This window comes from Nelumbo nucifera, chromosome 3 (genome assembly GCF_055504915.1).
Source record: "Nelumbo nucifera cultivar China Antique chromosome 3, China Antique-T2T, whole genome shotgun sequence".
Classification (NCBI taxonomy): Eukaryota; Viridiplantae; Streptophyta; class Magnoliopsida; order Proteales; family Nelumbonaceae; genus Nelumbo; species Nelumbo nucifera.
In genome coordinates, this window is record NC_142651.1 from 67788442 (window position 1) to 67810326 (window position 21885).

Here is a 21885-nt window from a genome sequence, read left to right on the forward strand (position 1 = left end):
AAACTTTAAACTGCGCAAATCGGGTAGAACACCTTCTGCTTATTTGCGCAGGTTTCAGATCTGATTTGTTTGGTTCAAGCCTTGAACCTGGCTCTGATACCCCTAAAGGGATGTAAGATCCATCACATGGATCAATCTTGAACCATGAATCGAACCAGATTTAAAACGAAACAGTAGGAGAGGGATATACCTGATATAGAGAAACAATATCTCTCAATGGAGGTGTTCACGCCCAAAGAAGATCACCAAAGACTGTTCCCATTGAAGATGACACAGTGGATGGAGGAGCAGAATCAGAAGGGCCATCCTACGAACCGAATTCTTTAGCAAGAATCCAATGGAGGCAGTGAGCACAACTTCCTATCAGCCTTTCAGCAAAGACTGATGTCAAGATCCAATCTTGATCACTCCTACAATGTTGGAGAACGAACTGACAGTATGGCGGCGGCAGGAAGGGATCACAGGGAGAAGGCGCAGTCGCACTGTGTATTCTTCTCTCTGTAATTCGAAATCTGGTCTCTGGAATTTCTGGGATGATCTGGATGGTTCGCCCCCTTCCTGTTTTACAAGCTTAAAGAGATCAGCTCGTAATCCTATCAGGAGTTTCCTAATTCAGATCATTATCTGAATTTGGACTCTCTTTAAGTGATAAGGATAAGACCCTTATCTTATCTACAGATTAGATCAGCCTTCTCCGGATCTTATCAGGAGGTTTCCAGATCTGTATTCAGATCTGGTCTCTCTGAGTGGATAGGGTAGGACTCTATCCTATCTGCTGATTTAATCCCAAATCCACCCCATCTATTTAACTAATCAAATTAAGCCAGTTCGAAATGGGCTTCAGGCCCAATAAGTCTATATGCTCAAAACTGCTTCCAAACTGCTGCCCAGTTGGGCTTCTTTGTATGGCGTGGGACCCAAGCTTGATCTACACATCAGCCACATGGGTTCGGCCCAGGCTTTGTTACAAGGCTTGGCCGAATACACTATTGTGGACAGTGCACCCCCTGAAACCCATCACATGGACTTCTATTGGGCCCAACACTTACATTAAGTGGTCCCTGGGCCAAGCCACCTTATAAAAACCCAGGGACTGTGGGCAGATGCAAGATTAGCCCATCAGGTATTACCCTTACAGGCCTTACACTTAACCTCTCAGCCCATAATGATCAAACACTGCCCGACAAGAGAAGACCTCTCCCTCGACTGCAAAGAACAGTGTTGCACTCTCTGCTTTTATGGATCCCGGGAATTAAAACATTTCGCAAACATTTTAGAAACCATAATATATATACTTTTATGTCTCATATAAAACATATTTTGCAAAACAAATCTCAACAATTGATGTACTTTTAACTGGACATATATATGCTTAAATACATATGTACTTTTAACTATATATTTTGCAATATGGATCCCTCGGCTGCAACGATTGATGTACATATAAAATATATATGTACTTTTAACTTAACCTCTCAGTCCATGTGATGGATCTTACATCCCTTTAGGGGTATCAGAGCCAGGTTCAAGTCTTGAACCAAACAAACCAGATCTGAAACCTGCGCAAATAAGCAGAAGGTCTTCTACCCGATTTGCGTAGTTTAAAGTTTTTCTGGGAAATTTGTTCCCAGTTAATGGGCGAGTGATTTGAATTTAGTTTTTATAAATCTGGAATTTATTTAGAATTGTTCTTTCTTATTTTCTTGATTTATGGGCTATTCGTACAACGGGAGATCAAAATCTTAATTGGCGTAGTGAACCTGTGATTTGCAGTTTCTATTCATTCATTCAGGTCTGTAAATAATTTTTTTTTTTTATTTTTTAGACTGAATGTATAGGATTCGATCTGATGTAATATTAATAGAAAATTAGGATTTCTGTTTATTTTATTTTGGATCGAAACTGGCGGCGCAGGAAGCAGATTCCGCAGATGGGAAAATCGCTATCTGCGATTTGCAGTTTGAGAAACTGCAAACTGGGATCTAACCTCTGTTTTGCAGGATGGAATGTGCGAATAGCCCTATCTGACTGATTCTTGCTTGATCTTTTATCAGTAATTAATTTCAGATTAATTCTTGAATTAAATCTTTAATTAAAGATCAAACCCTAGCCCCATTCGAACCAGATTGGTCCAAACTGGTTGGACCGAATCTAGGGTTCGATCATGGCTGAATGTCAACCCCTTTTTTTTCCCACTAATGGGCCTAAGTATTGATAATTAATTAAGTGTTTAATTCGGCCCAACCTATAAAGGCCCAGTTTTAAGTTGTTAAAACTGCCAAAAATCCCACTTCGCGGATAAAGCTATAAGGACCAAACTGATCAATCCTAATTCAGCCCATATACCTAGATAATATTAATGGTTAATATTATAGATTAAAATGGGCTTCAAATGGACTTTACAGATATTTAATTGATTGGATCAATTTATCCTTGCATGTGATGTATGGATGTGTGATGTGCTTCGAGCATGAACCATAAGAATTTGGTCTATGCAGTTTTGATAGTGACTCTTCCGCACACCATGGCTGAATGCACATCATTGCCATGGTGTCCCTTTTGGTCATTGGATGACCTCCCTCAATGGTGGGCCCCACACCTCCTGGAGAGGATACGTGCGGAATCCTAGCCGATTTGGGCCCACCGAAATCTGGCTTTATGAAAGTCAGTGGGAGCCACTTTGGTTTGACCTAGACCAAATTAGGGCGTAATTACTGTTCCCTCCAGCTAATACGAGTGCATGTGATAGGGAGATTCATATGATGAACTCTCTAAAGGCCTTCCATCATTAGCATGAGAATGGGTCCTTAAGTAATGAGGAAACACACCAGACAAATGGTTTATTCATTTGTTGTTTGGCTTGTCTGAGTGTTTCATAAGATGATAGGGGCGTCATAGACCGATGTGGGAGGGGCTTCACCGGAAAATGGGAACTCTCTCATGGTACCTTGGCATTCACGAATATGATGGATAAGCACTCACTGAACAGAAAGGTTTACCTAAAAACGGCTCTAAACTTTGTCTGACAGAGGCCAAAGGGAAAACTCATATGATGACTGGATATGATCATTCACAGAAAGTTGGTGGGGTTATGCAGCTTAAACAGTTGGCTCCATGCACCCTATGTGATTTCCCGCGTTTCCAAAGACAACTCCTAGTCTCCGTCGCTGAGATGGGAGGGAAATCTCAGAGATGAATACATGGGAATGGAACGTAGATTAAAAGCATATCTATGTAATGAACATGAATCAAATTAGGTTGTGGACTGATGTTTGTTTTTTTATCAAAAAATGGCAAACGGACAATTTGCAAAGCTTCTTGATGACAACAAGCTGAAGGGCCCGAACTATGCCGACTGGTATAGGAACCTTATGCTGGTCCTAACCTCCGAAAAGTTAGACAAAGTGGCTAAAAATCCCGCCTCGGAGCGTCCGGGTGATAGGGCTTCTGAGGCCCGAAGGAGAGACTATCAGGACTGGGAGGAGAAAAACTCCCTTGCCTGGTGTTACATCATTGCCTCATTAGACAATCCGATACAGAGCCAGTTCGATCAGATCGAGCTCGCCAAGGACATATTGGATAGTTTGAGAACGATGTATGAAGAGCAGAATCGTTCTACTCGTCAAAAGGTCTTGAAACAGTTCATGACCGCTCAAATGTCCAAAGGGCAACAAGTTCACGACCATTGTCTTCGGATGATGGACTACATCAATGAGCTTGAAGCTCTTGAATCCGGGCTGGATCTTGCGACCTAGATAGACTTCATTTTGAATTTTTTGCCTCCTTCCTTTAATCCGTTCATCATGAATTATAACATGAACAAGTTAAATGTCAGCTTACAAGAGCTCAGCAACATGTTGCAACGAGCGGAAAAACTAATTAAAAAGGATGAACCTATAGCTATGCTTGTTGAAACTAACAAGACAGGCAAGAAAAAGAGAAAGGCAAAGAAGCCTCAGAAGAAAGCCACTAAGGGTAAGAAGCAGAAGAAAGACAAAGCATCGGATGCCTGTTACTTCTGCAAGAAGACCGGCCACTGGAAAATGAACTGTCCTGCCTACCTGGAATCAAAGAAAGGTAATTTCGAATCTTGTGTTATAGAAACCAATTTATTGGTAGATTCTGTGTCCTGGTGTATTGACTCCGGGGCTTCAACTCATTAGTGTAACTCACTGCAGGGGTTCAAGGTAAGCAGAAGGCTGAATGAGGGAGAAGTTACGCTCTATTTGGGGACTTCTGCAAGTGTTGCAGCCGCGGCCATAGGAACCGTGGAGTTATTTTTAGAGAATGAACAATTGTACTCAAAGATTGTCTTTATATGCAAAATTTAACTTTGATTTCCCAAAACTGTGTACGGATGGTTATTCTGTCTTCTTCAGTAATATGATTACTATTAAAAGAAATAACAGATTCATCGCATATGGGGAACTGGAGAACGATCTCTATGTTCTACAACATTCTCTAGAAACTAACATAACCGAAACTGCGTCGGCTGAAATCCACCAGAAAAGAGTCTGTGATACAGTTAATCCCACGTGCCTGTGGCATTACCGACTTGGCCATATCAGTGTTGACCGAATCACAAGGCTGGTAAAGGATGGTCCTTTGGATTTTCTAACTGTAGAAGATCTTCCCACTCGTGAGCCTTGCCTACAAGGTAAGATGACGAAACGGCCATTTAACGGTAAGCCTGAAAGATGTACAGGCACACTTGACCTTATACATAATGATGTATGTGGTCCCCTGAGTGTTAGGACACGCAATCAACACATGTATTTCATCACCTTTACCGATGATTTCTCACGATATGGTTACGTGTACCTAATGAGACACAAGTCAGAATCCTTTGAAAAGTTCAAAGAGTTCAGACAAGAGGTCGAGAAAACAGTTAGGGAGAGAAGTTAAAGCCCTTCGATCAGATCTAGGTGGCGAGTATCTCTCTGACGAATTCAGAAACTACTTGAAGGACAATGGGATAGTATCACAGTTGGCTCCTCCTGCTACACCACAACTTAACGGTGTTTCAAAGAGGAGGAATAGGACCTTATTGGATATGGTCCGGTCACTTCTCATACACTTAGAGTTACCCACATCCTTTTGGGGTTACGCATTAGAGACTGTGATTTACGTGCTGAATCGGGTTCCAACCAAATCGGTTCCGAACACTCCATATGAATTTTGGACCGAAAAGAAAACCAAGTGTCAAACACTTGAAGATTTGGGGTTGTCCCGCACACGTTAAAAGAACGAGTGCAGACAAGTTGAAATCCAAGACCAGTCGTTGCCTATTTGTAGGCTACCCGAAAGGCTATGTGGGTTACCTATTCTATGACCCAAGTGAGCAGAAAGTGTTCTGCAGCCAGAATGCACAATTCTTGGATACCGATTACATCCTGGACACCCATCGTCAGGAAGTAGTTCTTGATGAGGAGAGCTCAGGAGCAGTGGGAGATGTCCCACAAGTTCTAGGTAGTGACCAACCTAGAAGATCCACTCGGGTATCCAGGCCACCAAGATAGTTACCTGGTGGAAACCTTGACTAGTGAAGAGGATAAAGTGACTTACGCGGAAGCTATGTTGGACATAGATTCCCAGAAGTCGGTGGAGGCCATGAGAGCTGAAATGGACTCAATAGAGACCAATGGAGTCTGGACTCTAGTAGATCCGCCCTCCGGGGTAAAAGAAATTGGTTGCAAATGGATTTACAAGAGGAAGAAGGGCCCCGATAGTAGGGTTGAGACCTACAAAGCTCGTCTGGTGGCGAAAGGGTACACTCAGAAAGAGGGCATCAATTATGATGAAACCTTTTCGCCTGTGGCCATGCTTAAATCCATTAGGATCCAGCTAGCTGTAGTAACATACTATGACTATGAGATTTGGCAAATGAATGTCAAAACTGCGTTCCTGAATGGAGATCTTACTGAAGATATCTATATGCAGCAGCTGCAAGGCTTCATTGCTGCTGGTCAAGAACACATGGTGTGTAAACTTAACAGATCCATTTATGGACTTAAGCAAGTTTCTAGAAGTTGGAACATCCGTTTTGACTCTGCTGTCAAATCGTTTGACTTCAAGCAGAATCCGGATGAGCCCTGTGTTTACAGGAAATCCAGTGAGGATAAGGTTACTTTCTTGGTTATATATGTAGATAACATTCTACTCATTGGGAATGATGTAGGAATGTTAACTACGGTGAAAGTATGGCTTTCACAGCAATTCTCCATGAAAGATTTTGGAGAAGCCTCCTATATACTAGGTCTTCGACTCTATAGAGATAGATCGAAGCGGATAATAAGATTATCCCAATCTACTTACATTGACAAAATAGTCAAATGATACAGCATGGAGAACTCCAAGAAAGGAAATGTTCCTTTCAGGCACGGAGTCACTCTCTCCAAGAAGATGTCTCCCAAGACTTCTGAGGAGATTAAGGGCATGAAGGACGTTCCCTATGCCTCTGTCGTAGGGAGCATCATGTATGCCATGCTGTGCACTCGCCCTGACATTGCTCAGGCAGTGAGTGTGGTAAGCAGATTCCAAGCCGACCCAAGGCAGGAGCACTGTACTGATGTGAAAAACATACTCAAGTACCTTCGAAGGACAAAAGAGTTTTGTCTTGTATTCGATGGTAGCTCACTACAGATCCAAGGGTATACTAATGCCGATTTCCAGTCGGATCCAGATGATAGAAAGTCTACATCTGGATATGTTTTCATGATAGGATCGTGTGTTGTTTGCTGGAAAAGCAGCAAACAGGGGTTCACCAAAGACTCCACAACCGAAGCCGAATACATTGCCGCAAGCGAGGCTGCCAAAGAAGTCGTGTGGATGAAGAAGTTTGTTCATGAGTTGGGAGTAGTTCCATCCAGCACATCACCCATCCCATTGTTGTGTGACAACAATGGAGCAATTGCTCAAGCTAAGGAGCCACGAGCCCACTCAAAGCCAAAGCACATCAAGAGGAAGTACCACGTAATGCGAGAGATTGTTGGTAGAGGGGACGTCCTGATTCAGAAGGTAGCATCAGCAGAAAATGTAGCAGACCCATTGACGAAGCCACTATCACAGGAAGTGTTTGAGAAACACGTGGAAAGCATGGGACTCTAGATTATACCAGATTGGACCTAAGTGCTAGTGGGAGCTGTTAGACAGTCTTTGTATGCCCTTAGCTTCAATCAGAATGATGTACTTTTAACATTTATTGTAAATGAATAAAGTGCATATTTGATTCATGTTCTTGTGGTTTGTTTCTGTGTTATACCCTTAAACTGGACACTTAATGAGACTCGTGTTAGTTTAGAATGTTCATAGCCGGAGGGTTGGTCTGGGGAGACCTATCCTGATAAGGCTGACACTGATGTGCTACCAAGTCGGTTGGGGTGGCCTGTCTCAGCCGCCACGGTGAGACCCAAGGCACATGCAGTGTAGGATTAATTAAATCTTTGAACCGGACCAGATTTCCAGTATTGCCCTGGACCTTGGAGATTAATGGGCAAAACTGGAAAGTTACACCCGACCCCTAGACTCGATTATGATACTGCACTAGGTGTCGGATTGGGCTGTCTTTGATGTACCAATCAGTGAGATCCTTAAGCGGGGGTCAAAACCTAGGTATGTTGGGAAAGTCTGAGAATTCATCTGAGTGGGTGATCATAGTGACAGGATCAACCCCTTTGTCAGACAAAGGTAATGATCGGGGATGCACTCTCTCTGATGGAAACCAAGACTGCCGACAGCCGATTTCAATCGTTGAGATTTGTTTTGCAAAAATATATTTTATGTGAGATATAAAAGTATATATATTACGGTTTCTAAAATGTTTGCATAAGGTTTTAATTCCCGGGATCCACATAAGCAGAGAGTGCAACACTGTTCCTTGCAGCCGAGGGAGAGGTCCTCTCTTGTCGGGCAGTGTTTGATCATTATGGGCTGAGAGGTTAAGTGTAAGGCCACTGAGAGTAATGCCTGATGAGCTAATCTTGCATCTGCCCACAGTCCCTAGGTTTTTATAAGGTGGCTTGGCCCAGGAACCACTTAATATAAGTGTTGGGCCCAATAGAAGCCCATGTGATGGGTTTCAGGGGGTGCACTGTCTACAACAGTGTATCCGGCCAGGCCTTGTAACAAAGGTTGGGCCGAACCCATGTGGCTAATGTGTAGATCAATGCTTGGGTCCCACGCCATACAAAGAAGCCCAACTGGGCAGCAGTTTGGAAGCAATTTTGAGCACATAGACTTATTGGACCTGAAGCCCATTTTGAACTGGCCTAATTTGATTATTTAAATAGATGGGGCAGATCTGGGATTAAATCAGCAGATAGGATAGAGTCCTACCCTATCCACTCGGAGAGACCAGATCTGAATACAGATCTGGAAACCTCCTAATAAGATCAGGAGAAGGCAGATCTAATCTGTAGATAAGATAAGGGTCTTATCCTTATCACTTAAAGAGAGTCCAAATTCAGATAATGATCTGATTTAGGAAACTCCTGATAGAATTAGGAGCTGATCTAGGCTTGTAAAAAACAAGAAGGGGGCGAACAATCCAGATCATCCAAGAAATTCCAGAGATACCAGATCTCGAATTACAGAGAGAAGAATACACAGTGTGACTGCGCCTTCTCCCTGTGATCCCTTCCTGTCGCCGCCATACTACCAGTTCGTTCTCCAACATTGTAGGAGTGATCAAGATTGGATCTTGACATCACTCTTTGTTGAAAGGCTGATAGGAAGTTGTGCTCACTGCCTCCATTGGATTCTTGCTGAAGAATTCGGTTCGTTGGACGGACCCTGCTGATTCTGCTCCTCCATCCACTGTGTCATCTTTAGTGGGAGCAGTCTTTGGTGATCTTCTTTGGGCGTGAACACCTCCATTGAGAGATATTATTTCTCTGTATTAGGTATATCCCTCTCCTACTGTTTCGTTTCAAATCTGGTTCGGTTTATGGTTCATGATTGATCCTTGAAAAATATGATTTTTCTAAAATAGGGAATACGATTCCCAATTGAAGGGAGAGAAATTTTTGAAATCCGCACCCTATTCCGCAACTTTTAGGCATCCATGTGATGGATCTCACATCCCTTCATTTCTCCCAACTGGTGTGTTCTCTATAGAGCTCATGGGGAGGATTGCTATTACTTTGATTTCTTGTCCATTCTCAGAAGAGTTATGGGTTTGGCTCCTTTCATTGCTTGGGTGTAGTTGCAATCTACCAACAGATGCACACATGATTTTTGACCACTCTACCTTCTCTTGGCCCAAAAAAAAGAGGAGTCATGTGGAGATGTGCTCGGGTAGCTTTGCTTTGGACCTTATGGGAGGAAAAAAAATGCAAGATTCTTCCAAGAAAATGAGAGGAACAACCTTGATTTGAAGGATTGTGTTCTGAATAAGGCAATACAATGGCTAAAAACCATGGAGCTCTTTTAGCAATTCTCCTTTAGTGAAGTTGTAAATCACAACTACAAGAATATGAATTAAATGAAAAGAAATAGGAGAAAAGAAGGAGATTGAAGAGAGAGAGAGAAGTTATGGAGGAAGAAGATGGAAGAAAAGGAAGATGAAGAGAGAGTTGTTCTAAAACCTCTCTTTAGCCCTCAGTGATCTCTTTTATTCTTTTGTTGTAAAAAAAAAAAGGACAATTACATGAGTGCCCTTAGTAGGGCGTCCATCACTAAAGACAACAATAAAAAACAAGAAAACAGACCCTTAACAAAGGCCCACTACCTACTAACACAAGTCATAAACATAACTTAAAGAAAAAGAAAGAAACTAAGGCCCATTTGGCCCATTATCTCTACACTCCCCCTCAAGCTGAGCATAGATATTAATCATGCCCAGCTTGCTTACACAATATTGTAACTTTGCCTTGGGGACACCCTTGGTCAAAACATCTGCTAACTGTTGCTTTAAGAGAATAAAAGGAAGGCAAACTTCCCTGTAAGCTACCCTTTATCTTATAAAATGTCAATCAACTTCAATATGTTTTGTCTTGTCATGTTGAACTGGGTTGTGAGCTATGTTGATCGCAGCCTGATTATCACAATAAAGCATTAAGGGCTTATCATGTGTAATACCCAATTCCTCTAGAAGTAACTTGAGCCATAACAACTCAAAAACTCCATGTGCCATTGTCGTGTACTCTGCATCAGTTGAAGACTTGGCTATTACTGATTGTTTCTTACTCCTCCAAGAGACAATGTTCCCTGCAACCATGGCACAAAAACCCGATGTAGATCTCCTATCATCAATACTACCAGCACAATCGGCATCTGTGTAAGCCTCTAGCTTCACGTGTCCATACCTAGAGAAGAAGACACCTTTTCCTGGAGTTCCCTTCAAATAACACAAAACTCGTTCTGCAACAGCCATATGTGTGTCTTTGAGGTTTTTAGAGAGTTTGAAGAGAAACATAAGGTTAGTTCGGAGTAAATGCCACATTTCTTGCTCTAATCCCTAAGAAACATAAGAGAAACATAAGTCTAATTTCCTCCTCAAAATTCCTTTCCAACCAGCTTCTACTCTCTTCCGGAAGCCTCTGCCAAATCACACCTTCCAACTCCACTCTAGGTCCTAGGTGTCTTCTCAAGATGGATTTGAAAGGGTCAACAAAACAATTGGCTATCCTCTCTTGGGAATCAAGGACTAGCCCATCCACTTCCAGTTTGGATACTAGGTTTTTTCCTCCTCCTTCCATTCGCTGCTAGTTCATGAAAAAGTTTAGTGTTCCCATCTCCTTCATTGAACCACTTACATCGAGATTTCTGCCTCCAAGAAATTTATTCTCTCAAGATGACCTCATCTAGATCTCTTTTCAGTTTCCATCTCTGATCTCTTTCTTGATAATTTACGACTCTTTGGGATTCCTTCGCATCCAAATCCTCTATTTGGGTCATAAAAGAGGATTTCATTTCTTCTATTCTCCCAAAATGCTCTATATTCCAATCCTTTACATGTGTTCTGAATCTTTTTAGTTTTTGTGAAATCTTACCCCTTTCCACTTCACCCCCCTTAGTTCTTCTCCCCATCATTCCTCAACCTTCTTCACGAAATCCGGGTGAGTCAGCCACATGTTTTCAAACCTAAAGGGTCGGGGTCCTTGCCTAAAAGGCTCCTATCCTAGGCCAATGGGGCAATTGTCAGATGTGACTCTAGATAGAGCTCTAGTTATCAAATCTGCACACTCGTTTTCCCAGATTTCCTTGAAAAGGTACATACACATTAGCAGGTTGGTATCTCTTGAAAGTTGGACAAAGTATAGAGGTCTTGCTACAACGGGAGTTCCTTCAACTCACAATTATTAATAAAATCATTGAATCTCTATATGTTGATTGCAATGACCTGTTAGGGATTATTTGATCATTCGTAAACTGAATTACATTGAAATCCCCCCCAAACACCACGGACCATCCCAAAGCCCTTGAATCCCATAAAGTTTTTCCCAAAAATCATTCCTTTCTCTATAATTGCTTGGTCCATACACATTAGTTAGTGCCCAAGTAAGTCCATCCTCTACCATTCTGAATTTTAATGACACTGAGAAATTACCTATCAGCTCCTCCAATACCTCCACAGCATCCTCTCTCCAAAAAGTGGCAATACCTCCTGAAGCCCCATAAGAAGGTGCTGAAATCCGCCTCACAAGGTTAGATCTAGAAAGACATTTGTCGAGGGCCATTGTCCAAATCAGAAAGTTGGATTTAGATGGACTTATAGGGTTCCAAATCTGAGTACTTGGAAAATCAATGATACCCAATCTGCAAAGCTTAGAGGCCAAGGATTTGATAGAAAAAACACCATCCGGATTCCACTTCCAGTACCACTTGTCTTCTGAGAGCAGGTCAACCTTTTGCTTCTGAAGAAGAGGTCAACATCTCCACTATCTCTTCAAGCTCCCAATCAAAGAGATTCCTTCTAAAGAAAGGGGTCCAAGTAACAGAATCTCCAGCCAAGCTACAACACTCTGCTACAGATGCTTCGTGGTTAGAGGCACATTGAAAAAGAAGAGGAAAAGACTCAGCAAGGGAACCATCTAAGCACCAAGGATCCTTCCACCTCTGATCTTTTCTTCTTCCTTCGGTTGTTAATTGTTCTAGATTTGCTCAAGGCTGCTTTTGTTATGTTTCGCCTCTCCAATATTCCTTGGTTTTCCTCCAAAGATTCCTCTATTTGCCTATACTCCTCAAGGAGAGCACAAATCTGTCCCCAAATCATCTCCAGCTTTTTTGCTACTTTGAACCCCTGTCTTTACTAAACCTTCTTGAGATTCATACTTTTCTATCAATTCCTCTTTTTTCTTGTACTATTCCAAATACACACAGATCTGATTCCATATCTTCTCTAACTCCACTTCCTGGATTTTCCTTTTCCACACCTCTTCCTCTTGTTCTTTACCTTCCTATCCCCAATTAAATACTCTCCATCCATGGCTGATGCTTCAAGATGGTTGCTAAGGTACCTATTCTAGGCATAGAACCCACTCAGTACCAAAAAACGAATTGACAAGATTACACAAAAGTTTGTGGGAAGTGAGCGATGACGCTGAAAAACCAATAAGAGGGGGCAAAGTCATGGCTAATCCTTCCAAATGAGGTGATTGTGGGTTCCCATTGTGTTCAACCAATGTTGTATTAGTCCTTGCAACAGAATCTTCCTTTAGGAGTTGTCCCCTGATTGATGACTCTATGATCGGTGACCGAGATGTGTCTTGTTCCTCTAATCTTCTATCAATGCCGGGCTGCCCTAGCAAACTAGGAGAAGATTTGGGAACCGGTATCCCCTGCCTCTCCTCTATAAGAATTGTGGTATTCTCCGCTTCCTTAGGTAAAGAAAGAGTTTGCGAGGGCTTCTTCTGGACTAAATCTGTAAGTTCCATGTCATCATTTTCCAAAGATAAAAGCTCAGTGGGGAAGCTCTCATCAACACTAAGTGATTTGGTTTTTATAAAGTCCACACTTCCAACACTTGAGGAGTCTTCAAAATCTGATTTCGAACTACTTTCTTCCTCCGTCACACGGCCTTAAAAAGTGAAGGGATGAGAGATCCATCATATGGATGGCCGAACTCTGCAGGAAGGTAGGGCAAATTTTCAAAAAATTCTCTCTCTTCCATCTGGGAATCACATTCCCTATTTTAGAAAAACTGCATTTTTCAATGATCAATCTTGAACCAAGAACCGAACCAGATCTGAACCAAAACAGTAGGAGAGGGATATACCTGATACGAAGATGCAATATCTCCAAACGAAGGTGTTCACGCCCAAAGGAAGACTCCAAAGACTGCTCCCGCTGAAAATGACACAGCGTATGGTGGAGCAGAATCAACAGGGTCCGTCCAACGAACCGAATTCTTCAGCAAGAATCCAATGGAGGAAGTGAGCACGACTACGACTTCTGATCAGCCTTTCTCCAAAGACTGATATCAAGACACTTCTTGATCGCTCCTACAAAGGATGGAGATCGAACTGGCTGTGGCGACAACTGGAGGAAATCGCAGAGAGAAGATGGCGCAGTCACACTGTTGTTGTCTTCCTCTGGGTGCTCTGAGATCTGATCTCTGAGATTTCTAGGATGATCTGAATGGTTCACCCCCTCCTCCTTTTATAGCCTTAAAGAGAGCTCATAATCTCATTAGGAGTTTCTTAATCCAAATATGTATTTGGATAAGGAGTTCTCTTTAAGAGATAAGGATAAGCTCTTATCTTATCTGTAGATTAGATCAGTTCTCTCCTAATCTCATTAGGAGGTTTCTAGATCTGAATTCAGACCTGGACTCTCTGAGTGGATAGGGTAAGACCCTATCCTATCTGTTGATTCAATCCCAGATCCGCCCCTTTATTTAACTAATCAAATTAGGCCAATTCGAAGTGGGCTTTAGGCCCAATAAGTCTAAGTGCTCAAACTGCTTCCAAACTGCTACTCAGTTGGGCTTCTTTGTATGGCGTGGGACCCAAACATTGATCTACACATCAGCCACATGGTTTCGGCCTAGCCTCTATTACAAGGCCTGGCCGAATTCACTGAAAAGACAGTGAACCCCCTAAAGCCCATCACATGGACTCCTAATGGGCCCAACACTTACACTAAGTGGTCCCTGGGCCAAGCCACCTTCTAAAAACCCAAGAACTGTGGGCAGATGCAAGATTAGCCCATCAGGTATTACCCTCAATGGTCTTACACTTAACCTCTCAGCCCATAATGATCATACACTGCCCGACAAGAGAGGACCTCTCCCTCGGCTGTAAGGAACAATGTTGCACTCTCTACTCACATGGGTCCCGGGAATTAAAACCTTTTGCAAACAATTTGAAACCATAATATATATATATATATATATTTATATCCATATATAAAATATATTTTGCAAAACAAATTTCAACGATTGAAATCGACTGTCGGCGGTCTTGGTTTCCATCAGGTAGAGTGCATCCCCAATCATTACCTTTGTCCGACAAAGGGGTTGATCCTGTCACTATGATCACTCACTCAGATAATTGGCACATCAAAGACAACCCAATCCGACACCTAGTGCAGTATTATAATCGAGTCTAGGGGTCAGGTGTAAATTTTCAGTTTTGCCCACTAATCACCAAGTCTGGTCTGATTCAGGGTTTCAAGTAAACCTACACTGCATGAACCTCGGGTCTCACCCTGGCAACTGAGACAAGCCACCCCAACACTTGGCGGTACAACAGTGTCAGCCTTAGTAGGATAAATCTCCCCAGACTTATCTAACGGCTGTGACATTCTAAACTAACACGAGTCTCATAAGTGTCCAGTTTAAGGGTATTCCACAGAAACACACCACTATAACATGAATCAAATATGTACTTTATTCATTTACAATAAATGTCATAATGTACATCAATCTGATTGGAGCTAAGGGCATACACTGTCTAACAAAAAGGGTCCATAACATTCTAATTTTCCGTCTCCGGAATGAAGGAACACCCTGTCTCCACTGTCATCGGGTGCTTCTTAAACCTTGGATTGCGCCATTCCAAGTAGTTGACCTTTTTCTTATAGCTTGGAACCCATTCCCAGTTCGGATTTTCTGCTCCATTGAGGCTGAAATTTTTTCCTGCAAGCGGTGGTTGGCTTGTCTTGCTCAAAGGGGACAATGATAGGCCATCTTTTGCATCCATCATCTCCCCTCTTCCCTTGGTCACGTGCCCACTTAAAGAGGCACGTGGCTTATTAAGGCTTGGGTCCACCCCTTTTAAAACAGTTGGCCCAGTCATAACTAAAGGCTTGTTGTTTTCAGATGGGTCTGGGCCCAGTCCCCAACCTCTTTAAAAGTCATGTGTTCACTTAAAGATTCACGTGATTGGCCTCGGTTCACTGAACCAAACTGAACCGGCTCACAAGAATGGTTTGAAACCTGAACTCTAACCAACCTTTGCTCAGCTCCTTTTGAATTTTGAACTTCTTGTGTGCTTGTCTCCTTTTAAGCCTCCTGTCACCGTCTAAACATAGGATCTGCCACCTCTCTGCCAATCATGCCATGCAGACTTTCCCCAATTCTTAATGTTATTCTCTTTTTTCTTGGTTTCCTCAGTTGACTTAGCCTCTTTTGTAGTAACTGCTCTGCCCTGCAACCCACATAAATAGGCCTATTTTGTCCCTTCATCCCTCCTTCCATAGTTGAGCTTCAATGGAAGTAACAAGCCAAGCAAGGTGTGCTAAACCATCAGAAACAACCTCTATCTTCCTTCGAATGTCACTGAGTTTAACTCCGCCTAGATTCAATGCAACTGAATGAAGATCAAAATCAAAGACACCATCTAGTCTTGCATCACAGGTTATAGCTATTGACTGCAATACTTCCTCCTTCCAAAGATTGAAAGGCAACCCAAGCAGTCGGACTGTTACATTATCCTCAATCTCAAAACTTTTAGTGTTGGAGAGAGGATACCATTTTGAGACTATGAAAGCCCCTTCTGAATGAATATTTAAAGCTCAAATATCTACTTCAACTTCACCCAGATCGATTAGAGCTTTACAAGATTCATGAGGTCTAATCACAATCGGCTTTGGCAGGTTCAATTCTTTGAGTCCTGCACAATACCCCTCCAATCCTTTGGTGGGCTTGAAGTTTCCACCACAAATTTCTTCCCCCAATCCTCCTTTCCTCCTGTTGCAACCAATTTACAGTTTCTTCTTCCTTTTTCTGCAACCATCCATTTCCTATCATTGGATTCTTCCTCTCTCTTTTGTTTACCCACTTTCTTTTCCTTTGCTACAGCTTCTATTTGTACTGTTTTCAGCTGTTGAGAAAAGTCACTCAGTAACTCTGCCACTACCTTCCATCCATGACCCCTTCTACCTTCTAGGAAGCAAACTAACTGCTTCTTTCTTCTTCCTGCAGAGTTATGTAGCATCTTTTTGCATTCTTTTTACATTCCAGCTCATATCTCTTTCTTCCATCTAAGTTGAACTCCATTAAGTTCACGTGTTTACCTTTACAACTTTCTCCCAAAACAAACTTCTGCATCCAATCGGTCACTTCAAGACCTTCCAGCGGTATTGTGGCTTTCTTTGTCTCCCTAATCTTCAAGCTTTGCAGACCTCTGATCCTTATCTCTTCAAAAATAAAACCTTTTGCTTCAATTTTCATCGCTTTCCTCCATCTTGCAGCTTCTACGAACCTTTCCTCGTCGCTTTCCTCCCACTGTGCATGCTGGACTAACTAATGATGTTGAGAGCTCTCATAAAGATTCAATAAACTGAAAGACTCACAAAGATATGAAACATATGCAGGTGAGTGCATATTTTGCTAAATTTACATAAATGCAAATCTGGATAAAGATATGAGAACATAATAAGACCATACCATATTACAACCTAGGTGTCAATATCAAAGGCCCCTTGAAACATAGAAAAAAGTATACTTCTTAGATCTTCTTTACTTATATGCAACTAACTTCATGTACTAACCCAATTTAAATTAAGTTGAGGTACTTCTAGAGGAAATAATAAATAAACTGGAGAAAATTGCTGATTGAAAGAAAATTTAAATGCTTACCTCTTTGAACTCATTGAATGAAAAGACCTCAGCCATATCCTTCCGAGTTACAGCCTCCTGCCATTGTGCACATAGCATAGGACAATGATGCCTACATAATCCTTATTAACTCAGTATAGGTTTATATTGCAACTAAACTTAAGAAAGAATCAAGTTCTACAGTTTGCTTGCCTGATGTCACTTAGTAGCTCCCCTGCTTTCATGGTGTAACTTTGGAGAGGGATAAGAGATGAAAGATCAGAGTCCGTCTCCTTTTGTGAAATAAAATTTGATAAACTGGGATCCCCATCATCAGAGACAGTACCATAGCTCATCACAAGATAGAAGAGTATCCGTGAACCAACTTCAGATGCAAGTTGTGGCATCTGGAAGAACCCACCAACCAGAGCATTGATCCATTCTACTTCATCACTTAGGATCTTCTTCTGTAGTTCATTTTCCTTGTCCCCATGTCCAATATGCACAATTACTAAATCAAAATCACCTCTCTCCATGGTCTTTCCTTCTTCAAATCCAAGCAATTTGAGTAACTTAGAGGAGAGGATATTTTGAGGGGTATTATTGAGGGAAATATTGTCATCAATCAACTCATCAAATTGTAAAGCAGTGAAACCAAGGTTTCTTCCAAAGGATCTCACTCTTGCATTGGTTGTGAAAATAGCAGCTTTCATCCCCATAAACCTGAATTTTCATAAAGAAGCTTATTTCTTTGTACAGTCTATAAAATAGTAAACCCAAATAGAGCCATGATCAACTGATAGCACCAATAATACAAAAATTGATATCAATTTTACTTCTATATTTTTTTGGTACTTATTTTACTTCTATATATACCAAAATAAAAAATCAAGTTTACCTCTCTGATATTGTTGGTATCAAAGGCTTATTCTGATTTTCAAAAGTGGCAGCATTCCCTCCCTTCTGAAAAGTCATGTAAATCAGCTATCGTATTCAGGCACTGGTATTGATTCATATAGTACTAAGCTATGGAACTTACACTCCCAATAAAAGCATTGTGGGCATCCAGCAGTTGTGCCAACTCCCAAACCACTCTCTCATCATCGCTTTCTGCAATACGAGTTCAGGTGAATCCCAAAATGGCGGATAAACCATCAAGCAAATGTGACATTTGGCATCCTAGAAACAAAATATAACAAATCTTCTATTCAACTTTTAAGCACTAGATCCAAGAGCTGATTAAGATACTCACAATCACGACATTCCAACCTGTATCTAAATTATGATAATTGTCACAAGCATGAACAAATTGATAAATAATAGCATGTTTCTTCAAAATCATTAACCACAAGAAGTTTTTCAATGACTATGAGAGGAAAAAAGGAAGAAATAAATGACCCTAAATCCCCATCAAAAGCACCAGGGGAGCAAAGTTTACAAGCAAGCGAATAGGTTTTAATCTTCTAAGGAAATGATTTTCCAAAAATTCAAGCTCCAAAAATTCAGCTATAGACTACATGATTAATGAATTAATAAAACCCACTAGAGCAGGTAATGAGCTTTAATGGAATTTTGGAATACACAATCATCACTGTATACAGAAAGAGGGAACGGGGGGAGATGGTGAACGGGTGAGGAACACATGCGGACGAACCTGTACGAGGGTAGTCTTTGAGGGCTAAAAAGCCGCATGAGCCACGAGAGGCCAGAGAGTGGAGATGGGCGTGTGAAGGAGAAACAATACCAGCCAATCCGTCACCATACACCACCAAACCTCGGCTAGGCTTGTCGGCCATTTCACACTGCAAATAAAGATTACGGAATGAGAGAGAGAGAGACTATAATGTTTGGTTCCGTGCCTGATGGGGCGTTTTCTCAATAAACGCCACTTTAAACATTTATTCATTTGGCTGTTTGATTGGGTGTTTAACGGTCCATAAAGTCACTCGCCACATCAGCACAAATAAACGTTTTTTGCTGAACGGTTGTTTAGTGGGGTATTTAAAGAGACAACAGGTAGCACGATTCAGTATAATATTTTTTCTTAGTGTTTAAGTGCAATGGAATTGATCTAATAGTCCTAATTATTCATACTTGAAACCAATGCATGATTTTTTAGATCCAACAGTGGATCTTGCATAAAAAGCAGATCTAATGGCTGAAATTATTGTTGACCTGGTTTTGTTATCCATGCAACTTGTTTTCTCATGTTTTCATTTTTGACAAGTAAAACAAAAATCATTAAAGAATAAAAAAGTTACAAAAGAGAGTGACAAGTCATCACAACTTCCAAAATAAAGAACAAGCTCCAGATTACAAATCTGATAATGCAGGAACTCTCCTAAACTATTTCCAGAATCCTCCTCTAGCAGACTGAATTCTGGAAGTATCAGCAACCATTCTAACACTGATCTGCCCTCAGCCGCGACCATCTTGTCCATGCTGCAAGCTTTGTTTTCAAAAGTCCTACTGCTCCTCTCCTTCCAAATGCTCCTGCAAATTGCATATGGGATACAGTTCCATACCCCCTAACAAAAAACTGCACCAGCTCGGCCCACTCTCCTCTATTTGACCCCCAAATCTTGTTCTCTAACCTTAGATCAAAAGACTCCAACTTTGTATCTTGCAGTAGTACAACATCTGGACTGTATTTTCTCAAAAGATTTTTAACCACTTCTCACCTCTTCCCAACTCTCAATCCCGTCATATTTCATGATAAAAGCTTCACTTTCCTCACCTTCCCTTCCCCCTACAACAGCCCTTCTATTCCTCTTCCACCGGACCTACTAATCTCCCATCCCCCTCTTCCCCCTCCTTCAGAAATTCCCCAGCCAACCCTTTTTTCTAGCTCCTCCCTTCTAGACCTTTCGTACCGATCAATAGCCTTCCCCACCACCTCCTCTCCTCCCAGGAAAAACAGACCTAAGGTTCTGCCTACTTCAATCTGTCTTTCAGCCAACTCTTCTATGCCCACCTTCCTTCTCCTCTCCCCACTGTTGACTCCTGCCTTTCTTCCACCTCTTCGTTTTCTTCCTGTTTCCAATCTGCCTCACCCCTTGAATCCTTCTCCCTTGTTTCACCCTTTCCCGACTTGTCTTCCCACTTTTCTTGATTATTTTCTTCCTGTTATAGGCTTTATTTTTCTCCTCCACCCCTCTCTTTCTTTTTGTGTCGGATTTCCTAACCCCTGAATCAGAGGCTGTCTTCCCTTCCCCTTCTATTTCAGCTTCAGAGTTTCCCTTCAATCTGTCTTTCTCATGATTTCATGAAAGTCCCATGCCCAATCCTTCTGAACTTTTCACCAATGTTTGTGTAAAAGATTTTGAACTTTTCACCATTCTTAGATGGGTTTATAAGAGACTTTTTTTGAATAATAATAATTGTTTACATTTTTACAGATGAAATATATTGGAAATAATGATTATTATACAAATGAACTAGTAATGATGTTTACTGGTATGCATTAATTACAGAAGAGAAGAATTAAGACTGACTTGGCTCCCCTTGTGCAGGCATTTGGAGTAGATAGGAAGTCAAGGTCGTTCTTCCCTAAAAGGAATCCAAGCTTCAACTTTCAACTTCCAACTTTCAAGGACAATTTATTAGCTTTCCCCTGTAATTTCCTAAAAAAAAGCAACCTCTAAATGATAACAGTCATAGCTGGGCTGAATCAAATGGGCTCCTTTTAGAGTATTCTGGTATTGATTTTTTTTTTTTTTTTTTGAATTCTGCCTCAGGCTACGCAAGAATTACAATAGAGAATACACCATTCCCAAATTTGATTCAAAGCACAAAATAATCTGATTATTATTATCCTTCAATTACTTTCTTCATACCCTGCTCATGCATATACAACATCTAAAACCTGTTATACTAATGTGAGAATAAAATGCTTTTCTTCATTACCTGTTTACAGAGATGTCCTCCAAGAACAAAAATAGTCCATCATTAACAGTAAAACCTAATCAGTAGTGAGATTACTTTTGCGTCAAAACAAAAGCTTTAGGTATTTGAGAGATTCTTGATTATATGGCAAGGTGTAAGAGATTGCAGCAGTTTCTATAGTCAAAAATGATAGATAGACAAGCTTTTCCTTATTGTGAATTTAAGAAATCGGAAAGGTCTTCCACTAACTCCAGTAGCCTCCACAGAGACAGTCATGGCAGAAAACCAAGAAACCTTGGTTGCTGACTGCTATGAGGTTAGAGACAACACTTGCCTTTGGGGCCCTTCTTTCAGAAGGCATTTCCAGGACTGGGAACTAGATCAAGTTTCAGGGCTGTTGGAGAAGTTATCTAATCAGTCTCTGGAATTATCAAAAGAAGGTTCTTGGGTTTGGTCATGGAGCACAGATGGTCTGTTACTTCGTTTGCCAGGATCCTTTCAACTGATAAATTTGCTGATTTCCCTGCTGATAAAGTCTGGAACCAGACTGTCCCTTTAAAGCTCAATGCTTTGATCTGGGCTGTGGCTCTGGATAAGTGTGTTACCAAGAAAAATCTGGAGAGGAGAGGTATGCAGCTGCAGGATTCTACTTGTGTGTTCTGTAATCAAGGGGAGGAGGACAGCAGCCACCTATTTCTGCATTGTCCTATCTCCAATAAAATCTGGAACCACTTCTTCTCCTCTAGGCAGCTATCATGGGTGGAAAAACTAATCTCTTGGAATGCTGTTGCTTTAGGGGTTCAACCAAGGGTATTGAGAGCCCAGCTGAACACTGGCAGTTTCTAATTGTATTGTTTTTTGGCTTCTTGGTCCCCAGATTTATGGTTTCGGGGCCTCTTGTATTATGTAATTTGGTTCTATTCTAATGAAATTCACTTTACTTTCTTCAAAAAAAAAGCATGTATTGATGAATTTAAGATGGAGAGACAGTCCAAAAGCCTATAAATAGCTGCTTTTCT

At 41.4% G+C, this 21885-nt stretch overlaps 1 protein-coding gene across 2 annotated transcripts in view; it reads right to left on the minus strand.

The window, feature by feature from the left end:
* LOC104589224 (rhomboid family protein) overlaps window positions 1-18859 on the minus strand; it is a 32063-nt gene extending 13204 nt beyond the window's left edge. The window contains exons 1-5 of one of the 2 annotated variants that reach the window (XM_010247464.3): window positions 18636-18859; window positions 18021-18091; window positions 17880-17944; window positions 17195-17704; window positions 17024-17114 (exon numbers count right to left, since the gene is read on the minus strand). In XM_010247464.3, the coding sequence (XP_010245766.1) occupies window positions 17024-17114; window positions 17195-17704; window positions 17880-17944; window positions 18021-18091; window positions 18636-18777 (879 nt within the window). In that variant the 5' untranslated portion in view covers window positions 18778-18859. Of the gene's footprint in view, window positions 1-17023; window positions 17115-17194; window positions 17705-17879; window positions 17945-18020; window positions 18092-18524 lie in introns of both variants that reach the window. The other variant, XM_010247465.3, reaches the window with a different exon arrangement.
* Between the last annotated feature and the right edge of the window lie 3026 nt (window positions 18860-21885).